The 11,403-nt window shown below is 31.3% G+C and overlaps 1 protein-coding gene across 1 annotated transcript; it reads right to left on the bottom strand.

Moving 5' to 3' along the window:
* Window positions 1–4,242: 4,242 nt before the first annotated feature.
* Window positions 4,243–7,090, bottom strand: LOC105778398 (GDSL esterase/lipase At5g14450). The gene is made up of 4 exons (XM_012602089.2): window positions 5,686–7,090; window positions 5,191–5,570; window positions 4,837–5,107; window positions 4,243–4,704 (listed from the first exon to the last, which is right to left on the bottom strand). The coding sequence occupies exons 1-4, from the start codon at window positions 5,927–5,929 to the stop codon at window positions 4,457–4,459; spliced, it is 1,143 nt and encodes a 380-aa protein (XP_012457543.1). The 5' UTR covers window positions 5,930–7,090; the 3' UTR covers window positions 4,243–4,456.
* Between the last annotated feature and the right edge of the window lie 4,313 nt (window positions 7,091–11,403).

Below are 11,403 nucleotides of genomic sequence, written 5' to 3'. Positions count from 1 at the left end.
CTAGCTCTACAAATGGCTCTAACCAACCCCCTATGGCTGAACACTAGTAAATTTGAGGGTGAAGAGTTCTCTCGCGGCTTCAAAGAGAAACAAATGAGAAAACCTACTTCTAAAATAAACAAAAGAGAAATCTTATAAAGAGAAATAACTCAAAGAGTTGAAATTTATTAATCAAGGTATGTCAATAATGAATAATGAAGAGATCTTTATATAGGCTACTAATTACAGCAAAATAAAACTCTTGCATATAATGAAACTCTAATTAATTTAAATAAGTAGTTCTAGTGGAGCTAAACTTTTTGTTGACTAAGAAATATAAAACTCCTAAACAACTTAAAATACTTACAAATATCATAAAATTTGGAATAAATAATAAAAATATAAAACCTAATAGATAAATATAGGGCTCATATATTATCAAAATTAAGCCTAAAAATTGAACCAAATATGATCTTGTCCATAAATTTTGCTAACACAATCTTTACTAAAATAATCATAACCTGAGCTCTAAGACTCAAATTTGAGAGATTCAAAGTGCATTTTGAAGCTAAGAGATAGAATTTCAAACTTTATAAGACATCTCAACCCAAAAATGTTTGGATCCCATCCAAAAAGTTTTTGCAAGTTGAATGATTTTCCAAATTTGAAAATTGGTAGCTTCGATGAATGAAATTTAATAAATTTTACCCTATTTGTGCATGTATCACAGTACTTTGAGCTTTGCCCATAACAATAAAAACTTCGAGAGAAGGTTCCACTGGGGCTAAGGCATGAGAATCATTAACATGAGCTATATGTTCTACAGAATAGGAACTAAGATGTTAAAGTACAAACAAACTTAGGACAACACTCTAGAGTTTCCACATGATTTTTCACAGGATTTCCGGCAATGGGTAACTTAGCATTCAAGTAATCTCGCACGTATTGGTGAACAAAATCTAAAGATTCCATCTCCTCTCTAAGCATCAGCTTCGCCAAGAGATCCTTTCAATAGGATGGCCACATAATATGTGACATGGGTGGAATGCCAATATTTGGCGTATAGAAAATCCTAGCCACCTCTTTTGGAGTCGCATTAATGGAGATATATGTATTGAAACAAAACATCCAAAAGTTACTCAATGACTATACCTTGCTAAATTTCACTTTCTTTGTTCTTAGGCGATTGGTATGTTGAAGGGAGAGGCTAAAGCCTTGCCGATGAATGGAATCCATTTCAAAGGAAAAGGAAAGTCTTCTAGCTTATTCTTTATCCAAATATAATTGTAAGGGGATAAAAGCCAACTTTTTTGGAGGGAAACCGTCTTGCACTTAAAAATTACTTACGCCATAAGAACCCTCAAAAGTAACAGTGAACATATACTTAGAGCTAATTGAAGAAGGGTTTTTTCGACGCTTTTTACATTAAATAAAAATAATATTAACAAACACTAAGTATCCCTTAATATCTATCTAGTGGCAACATTGTGCAATCATAGCATCTTTACCAAATTATGAATGAATGGGCAAATGAAAGTTCGCTTCAAAAAGATGTAATGGAGATAAAAAACCCCTTTCATCAGCCATAACTTCACTCATCTAGTGTGGTCTTAATGAAACCAATAACTCATATTTATAGTGATATGGCTTGAGACATCATAATAGCAATATGGTTGCCATGTCTTCTTAGTAATGATGTATAAATTATTCTTCACCTTCCACTAGAACATTGTCTACTTGAAATCTTGAAGGATCAACGACCATTTTGGAAGGCAGAATGACACATAATGAAAAGACAAAAAGATAAGAAGAATCAATTTTTTTAATAAAAGATAATATAAGATAATCAAAAGAAAAAAAAGAAGAGGTGCGAGCCTTAAAATCATAAAAGAGACCCTTTTATAGGTACTTGGGCAGGAAATTAAATCGACACACCAAGCAAAATAACAATAACAAAAAAATGATGTATTTTTAGAAACTCGCAATCAAAGACAAATGCGCATCCAAAAGAATTTAATATAAAGGCACAATTATTGAGGCAGTAATTACAACATTTTAAACTCTTTACAAGCCTTGCCAAGACCCTCAAGAGCCCCATCAAGGATCTGATTCAACCCAGATCAGTTTGTAATTATACCTCGCCAAACTACCTAACAACTATGCTTAAAGGGAAAACAAAATGAAGTTTGGCCTTGTGGCCTTGCCAAGAGAATAGTTCTTGTCTAAGCCTCACCTCACCAAAATATTACGTCATATAAGGCGAGTCCACATGATCCCCAAAAGATATATGGCAAAGAGTTCTTGTCAGCACTTGTTAATCCATTACTTCTCTAGTCTTAATGATGAACATATGGTCATCTCACATAATTCCCTCCAATTGACTCCAATAATGTCCCTAAGATGAAATCTCCTACTTTACCCTCCGCACCTATGAGATAGAGTGCTAATAGTTGGGACTCATGCCAAGTCGATCTCTATCTATAAATACCATTTTTAGCACCAAGACATAAGACAACAAGGGAATAAGAGACAAGAGAACCTATATAGCTAACACTTTGATAAATACACCCTTCCAACTCAAATAAACTACCATCTTTAGTGGCTTTCCACACCACTTACGATGTGAACCACCAGCATCTTAGTGGCTCTCCATATTATCTATGGTGTGAACCACCATCATTGTCACCTCTAGCATCTTAACTTAATTGTGATAACAAAAACAATCATAAGAACTAAACTTTAAATATAAAAATTAGTTTATTTGACAAAACATGAAATTTTTTATTTTTTTGAAAATGATAATTTTGAACATTTAGTATTTTAAATGTGTTTGATAATCATATCAACTTTTTACCTAATATCAATATTTCAACAAAAAAGTGTTGAATAAGATAGGTAAATAGTTAGTTACTTATTACTTAATTTTGAAAATTTTAAGTTGAAACCTACATTCGTTTGGTTGAGAGGTAATTATTACTTAATATTGAAAATTTTAAGTTGAAACCTACATTTGTTTGGTTGAGAGGTAAGGAGTTTGATGTCCCTTAAGCAAAGTTTCCAGTTCAAGTTTTGTAGGTGAAGAAATAGCACAAAGAGAGCTTTGTCTCCCATTTAGAGATCCAACTCAACTCCACTTTGAATTTAGTCTGAGCTTAATGTGACTATAGGATACATTAATAAGATTAAAATTAATAAACAAAAAAAATCAATTCAAAAACTTAGCATAACTTTTTAGCACCTAATTCTTTTAGTATATTTAAACACTTAAATTTCAAACTTGTGATGCATAACTAGACAAAAAAAATCACTACAAGGGACCAATTGACTCCAACAGTGTTCCTAAGATGACATCTCCCACCCTTCGCACCTATAAGATAGAGTGCTAATAGTTGAGACCCATGCCAAGCCAACCTCTCTCTATAAATACTCCTTTTTAGCACCAAGACATGGGTCAATAAGGGAATAAGAGACAAGGGAACCTATATAGCCAACACTTTGCTAAATACACCCTTCCAACTCAAATAAACTATCATCTTTAATGGCTCTCCACATCATCTATGGCATGAACCACCATTATTGTCACCTCTAGCATCTTGTCTAACTTAATTGTGATAACAAAAACAATAATAAGAACTAAATTTTAAATATAAAAATTAGTTCATTTGACAAAACGTTGAGTTTTTTTACTTTTTTAAAAATGATAATTTTGAACCTTTAATCTTAAATGTGTTTGATAATCATATCAACTTTTTACCTAATATAAATATTTCAACAAAAAAGTGTTGAATAAGACAAATAAATAGTTAGTTACTTATTACTTAATATTGAAAATTTTAAGTTGAAACCTACATCTGTTTGGTTGAGAGGTAAGGAACTCGATGTCCCTTAAGCAAGGCCTCCAATTCAGGTCTTGTGGATGAAGAAATAGCACATAGAGAGCTTTGTCTCTCGTTTAGAGATCCAACTCAACTCAATTTTAGATTTAGTTTGAACTTAATATAACTACCGAATACTTAAAGGCTCTTGCAATATTTAACTGTACTCAAAATTAATATACAATATTATATTAATAAAATTAAAATTAATAATTTCACCAAAAAAATTAAAATTAAAAAAAAAACCAATACGAAAACTTAGCATAATTTTTTAGATTTAAACACTTAAATTTCAAACTTGTGATGCATAACCAGAACAAAAAAGAGTCAACAGTACAAGGGACCAATTATAAAGGTCCCTTCTTCACATCTTAAAGTTGAAAACCTATTGACGTAATTCTCCTCAATCAAATTATAATTTGACTTTGTAGTTTGCACCCAAAAGAAAACAGATGAAAAAAAGTTTTTGTAACACGAATTATTCCTTTCACAATATCAATTGAAGTATTAAGCAAAAGTGAGTATAAATTTGCCTGCCGAGATTGAATCTTGCCTTCAGAAACCTCTCAAAAGTTGAAATTTCATGAATGAGTACTCAAAAACTAGGGTATGTGGCAAGCATGATTAATTGGCAAGGGTGGATCACTAAATGAACCGTTGATTATACGATGAGCAACCCAACGATTGGCAGCCTCAGTGTAGTGGACACCATCCCAGCTGATAAAGTCGGAAGGGTTTTCACAAGAACCCGCATAGATTTCAGTTCCATTTATGTTTTGTTTGTGGCCACAATATACTTGAATCTCGTCTTCATGAAAACCGCAGCAAATATTTGCAGCTTCAACAAATCCTACCAACCGAAACAATTTTGTATTAAGTGTTGAGAGCTAAATTTAACATTAACTGACAAAAGAATAAGGCTATTTGTTCGGAATAGGAAACCATTACAAATATTAAGACTAAATTAAATATGATAATTTACCTTGCTTTTTTGCATTGCCAATTAGTTCATACTTTGCAGCATAAATATCCACATATGTGAGAGCAGCATGTGGTAACTCTTCCCTAAGTTTGATCACTCTGGACTTAAGCTGCCTATTGAACTCCATGGAATAGGCATTTTGGGCTTTTAGACAGCCCTGCTCGTCAAGTTCTTCAGGCTTAATATCATGATAATGAAGACTCACAGGCAAGCAACCAATTGGACCTGTATTATGTACCCAAAATGTCCTTGCCCCATGTTCATACAGATTCTGCTTATTACAAACAGGTGATTTTCATTAGAGTTCTACTAAATCAATATGTGTCAAACACGAGTACTAAGACATAAACTTACTTGAACTGCTTTAGCTAGCTGATCAACAATGTCTGGAACTGATGCATGAAAAGCTGAATCGTTCTTCTTTCTCAAACCAGCAGCAATGTCATTTTGGCCAATATCAAATATATAAAGAGCCTTGGAGAAGTCCTCTGGTCTGGGGAGATTACGGCGATGTCTGGGGTAACTTCGATTGTAGAAATGGCCGGTTCGATCCTTGAATTGGTCGAATTGTACAATCTGGATGTCAAGTGAGAATGGACTCACTCCATTTAAAGACATTGACTCATTTTGTGGCCTAATGGTTGATCCGCCAATGGCAAAATTAGCACCATATCTGAAACTTGTTCCAATGGAATCCAAGTAAGGACTCAAGTGAGGCAACCCAAGGTGTTCAGCTGCAAACATAAAACAACAAAAAAAGAACCTCAAATCATTGATCTGAACAATTAAAAAGACTAGAGATTTTGCTTGTTATGAAATACATAGAGAGAAAACCGAGATAGAATTTACCGATGAAGTCGATAATGAGACGTCCGTCACAACCCCGTCCGACCGGCCTACCGAAGAAAGTCTCGCCACATGGTTTCCCAGCAGGCCAAAATGCAGCAGAGCCACCACCAGTATCAGAATTGGAATCACCGAAGTTATAAACTGCTCCAAAATTACAGGTTTTCAAGTCCTTCAACCCCACACTTTCCACACTCAAAACTGAAAATACAGCAATAATAATACTAAATACTTTCACATTCTCCATTGCATCAAAAGTGAGTGATGAACATTCAAAGGACTAAAGTGCAGAACATATATAAATATTAAATCCAAATCAGAAAATGTGAACAGTGGGCGCAAATTATTGTATAATATTTAATATAGTGAAAGTAAAGAAAGCAGAAGCTATTATTTTAAAAATCACGTGTTGCATACAAACAATTAAGCTGCATGTATGTATCTTATGGCTCAACAATTGGTGCATGTTTTTCTTTTTTTATTAAAACAATCGCTGAAGTTGTCATGTACGTTTCTTCTCTTTTTTTTTTCTATCTTCTGTTTATATAATTTTCAATATGTTAATAATTTATAAGTGTAATACCTAAATTTTACCCGGCCCAAAATAATAAAAAGTCCATTATTTTTTTACATGTCCGGAACAAAAAAAGAGAGCCCAGAATACATGGCCCAATTTAAAACAATGGAGGCCCAAATTTCAATGGCCCAAAACGGATGAAACCCTAGGGTTTCTGATCTTCAACAGCGCCGCAACCGAGCCAAGCCGAATCCTCCGGATCTTCCCCGATTGTCACCTGCACAAAAATAGAAACAAACAATATATGGAAAAGGAAATCAAAGATTTGAAAATCAAATCAAAAAGGAAACAGATATTGTTTCTCCTTTTTATTTTTTCATTCGGCTATAAAATAGCCATTGTAACACTGTAATAGGGATCCGATTTTCGAAATAAAAATAAAACTACAACTTTCACAATATCAGGAGCAAAACAATCGAATCAAAAGGTTGTTATTTTGTAGTTTTTATTTATTCTCTATCGTTATTTTTTTACTATTATATACATACTGTTAATAAATAAAGAAAGGAGAGATACAACCTCTGTCTTGAGTCCTAGATCACCGTGGACGGTTGAGGGTGTCGTCTCCGATGAAAGACGACCGGAAGCCGAAAGGTTTCAGTGCTTTTGGGGCACTTTCGTTGGTGTTTTGTAGGATTTAAGCTCAGATCTAGGCTCAGGGGTCAAGAAGGTTGAAAAGGAAATTTTTTACTTTTTCCGGCCACCGCAGACGGTGGTGCCGGCGCCGGGGATCGGCGACCGGCACGGTGGCCGGTGACCGGCCGATGACCGTCCGATGATCGGCCCATCGCCTGAGGACAGGAAGGTTGAGAGAGTTTTTAAAAAAAAAGGGTTTTTTTGTTTTTTAAAAATGTTTTGAAATGAAATTTTTGACTTAAATTTGGCTTAAATAGGCCAATCAAAACGGCGCCGTTTTGGAGAGGGAGGATCCGCGCGTCGACCCGACCCGGACCCAGTATCCGCGTGTTTTTGCGCGGAGGGGAAAATTTCACTTTTAGCCCCTCCGCCTTTAAGTGTCTTTATAATTATTTTTTTATTTTTTTTAAAATTCGCCCTGTAATTTATTTTAATTTCAATTTGACCCTCCTTGAACGACACCGTTTTAGAGGAGAAGGGAAAATTGCCCTTCCAGCCCCTCTATGTAATTCGCGCATTCAATTTGGTCCTCCAGATTTTATTTATTTGCGGATTCGCATTTTTTTTAATTTCTGTTCCAATTTAGTCCTTTCACATATTTTTCTTAAAATTAGTATTTCAAATAATTTTTTTTGAAATTATTGTTATTATTATATGAATATATATAAATGTTTCTTTTGTATGTATTTATACCTAAAAATTAATATTTCTTGTATTTTTTTATACATGTTTTATTAATTTTGATACTATTTAATCATTTTAAATTTATATATTTTCTTGGGTACATGTATATTTTGTTTGTTTATTTCAATCATCTGCTTATTAATTTAGGTTTACATATTTTTATCTTGTCCATTTATTTAATATTCGTAGTCCATTATTTTATTTATTTGTTCATATATTTGTATTATTTTTATGCTATTGTAGTATTATTGCATTATATATTTAATATAGCATAACATTACATTTTTCACTCTTTTTTTTAAAATCAAACTTTTTCAAAATGGATATTCTTTTAATTAAAATAAAAGCTCATTATTGGGAATTCAACACGTTGTGTCCTAACGTATTGGATGTGGCGCATTGATTTCTCGAAATGAAGATTTTTTTTAAAAAAAATCATAAAGGAAATTTTCCGAGTTTGAGATTCTAAAGGAATTGTGCCCTAACGTATTGGGTGTGATTTCTTAAATCTTGGATAAGTTGATTTTCTTTTAAAGTAAAGGAAATATTCCGAGTTTGGGATTCTAAAGGGATCGTGCCCTAACGTATTGGGTGTGGTTTCTTAAATCTTGGATGAGTGGATGTTCTTTTAAAGTTTTATTGTTTAAGTATTCTGACCTAATTCATTTTGGAGGAAATTAGAATGTTGTGCCCTAACGTATTGGGTGTGGCGTTTTTGCTTCTTTGAATCGAAAAGGGTCTTAATATGCAACGCTTTAAGTTTTTTAAAGATTATATTTTTCCATATTCTCGACCTTAAGACACTAATTAATTAACTAGGTACCAATTTTGGGCGTTACGAGGGTGCTAATCCTTCCTCGTACGTAACTGACTCCCGAATCAGTTTTTCTAAAACTCATAGACCAAAGCCGTTTTTTTTAGGTGATCCAATCACACCCTAATAAAAAGATTGGTGGTGACTCCCAATTTTCATTTTTTCGAAAACCTAATTTTTTTTATTTTTCAAAAAAAATAGTTTCGACAATAAGTATAGATTTTTTATTTCTTTTTTAAAAGCAGATTTTGACTTTTTATATGTTAGTGTGCTGCTCCTGTCGCATTTTAATTATTAACTTTATCACCTATATTTAAGATTTTTAATGAATAGACTTGTTATTCTGTCCAATTCGAAGATTGATTCGGAAAGTGAGAAGATTTGGATAAAAATATAGTATTGAAAAATAGGTTTGGACAAAAACAATAATGTTCATTTAGAAAATGAGTCGGATCTTGGATAAGGCTTTTTTAGCCCAGGCCGAATTTGTAAAAAGAAAAAACTTACATTGTTTTCTTGTTGGTTTGTTATCATTTCACTATTATGTAGCTACTATTTTGTTATTATTGTATTGATATTGTATAACTCTTATTTTATTCATAAATTTACAACTATTTTAGAGGCATTTGCTTGTTATGTTGCACCTATATTAGTATTATTTAATTATAATTTTTTAATTTATTTTCAATTTGTTGGGAAACATAATTTTAATGTTTTTAGTATTTTTGATGTATTATATTTTTAAAAAATTATATAAAAAAATTAATATGGTCAGACCGAGCTCAAATTTTAGCACTTTTTATCTGGACTGAGTTTGGGCAAAATTTTAAACTCATTTTTTAAACTGGGCCCAAACCTATCAAACAGGTCTAAACTTTTGTCAATACTCGGCCTGGTCCATAGATATATCTAGTTCTAAGTAGATAATTTATCAAAACCTTTTAATTTTATAAAATAATAAATATTATTTTGACAGCAATTTTACTTATCATATATAATTTAGAAAAATAATTTAAGACGGTGGGATTTGAACTCAAAGTTAGTATTTAGTATTCTCATAATGTATTTTTTTAATTTCACAAATGACTTAAAAAATTACAATGTATTCTATTTATTTTATATATTTATTTTTTAATATTTTACTATACTTTATAGAATATCGTGAATCAACTTGTGATCTTTATCCAGTTTGTAGAGCTTAAAACCTTAATGAGAGTGTAATAAATATTTTCTATTGAATCTAAAACATTATGATTTTTAATAATTCAGTTTTACTATTTAAATAAAAAATCATATTTAATTATTATATAAAATTTTCATCCGTGGTGGTTGTGCGATAATAAAATATTTGTATATGTAATTATGCCGTATTCTATAAAAGAAAAATTGTGTCTTATTCTGTATTACGAGGTCTACCTATAATCACGGCGCAAAAGCTTGTAAACGCCTTGGTATTTGGTATAATATATGCATTAGAATAATACTAACATTTGATATACGCAGTCTTTTAGAGTGAGTTTGGATGGGCGATTGAGTGTGGTGCAGTGTGTTTAGTTTACTTTTTGTCTCACGCTACAGTATCTAATCTCACCGCCCCCGCTATTTTTACACTAACCGCAGGTAAACGCACCGCCCATCCAAACTCACCATTAGTCTTAAAAAATAGTACTTAATTAATTAAGTTTTATCACATCGGTACTTTCTTAAGAGAATTTTTTTTGTTTTAAAAAATTAAATAAATAAAATAAGAGATAAATCTTAAAATTATACATTAATTTTGACCTAACGTGCAATTGTACATATAAAATTTTAATTATAGTTCAAATATATATTTAAAATTTTAATTTTAATTTAATCATACGCATTTAAAGAAATAAATATATCACTTTATTTTTATATTGGATAAATATAATTATTTATGTATGCAATATATAAATATAAAATGATATTATATCAATAATTATGTTAATAATTTACAAGAATTTGATCAAATCAAAATTTCATGTGTAAAATTACACAAAATCAAAGTTCATATATATAATTGCTCCTTAAACCATGTTTATATATGGTTTTGGGATTTATCCCATGAAATAAATTATGGCGTTTTAAAGAACAAAAACTTAAGCTGCTAGTAAACAGAGGCGGATTTCTGGGGAGGAAAATGGAAATTTTACCATTTTAGTTCTTTAAATTTTAAAAATTTTAAATTAGTAAAAGGTAAAATTGTACCTTATCACTCAAAATGATAAAAATTAGATTTAATCTTTTAAAATTATAAAGATATAAACAATTTTAATTGGGTCTCCTAAAATTTTTTCCTAGCTTCGTCCCTGCTAAACAATTTTGAGTATTAAGTGGTAAGTGATCCTCCTATTGAATATTTTATTTTTAATTTTTTAAAGAAATCAATGTAATGAATACTTTAGAAAGCACACCATAATATGTAAATTTTATTTATATAATGTTTTTATTAAATGGTCGTCATTGATTTGTTATGAAACTTGTAAGTGGATGACTATAGGGTTAATCCTTGCCACGCCTGTCGGTGGGATTGATCTCAACTTTGTGTGGGCGTCACCTATGGAACTAAAAGAGACTATTGTTTTATCAAGGACATAAAAATTAAAAAATAAGTGCAGTTTCTAGGTTGAAAATGTCTACAGTAAAAAACATACAATGTCTAAGATTTGACTTAAGAGTGAAGGCTAAAAATGATCGGTACAAACCCCTACAAGTTATTTAAAATCTAAATTCTACCCAAAATACCTAAAATCTAAAGCTTAAACAAACTTAATTTAAACTTGAACTCTTGAAAAGCTTAAATAGATAAAAGATGATCTAATTTAAAGTCTAATAATAATAATATAAAATTTAACTTGTGCAGGGTGTTTGCCCCCAAATGTAGTGTCGTGCTAGTCGTATTGTTGTTAAGATTTTATTTTCATATTGTAATTCACCAAAAAAAATTAAAAAAGTATTAAACTTAATATCTAAAATTAAAATTTTAAAA

This window comes from Gossypium raimondii, chromosome 10 (genome assembly GCF_025698545.1).
Source record: "Gossypium raimondii isolate GPD5lz chromosome 10, ASM2569854v1, whole genome shotgun sequence".
Lineage (NCBI taxonomy): Eukaryota > Viridiplantae > Streptophyta > Magnoliopsida > Malvales > Malvaceae > Gossypium > Gossypium raimondii.
The sequence above is the reverse complement of the archived record's forward strand: the minus strand, read 5'-3'. Positions and strand labels throughout refer to the sequence as shown.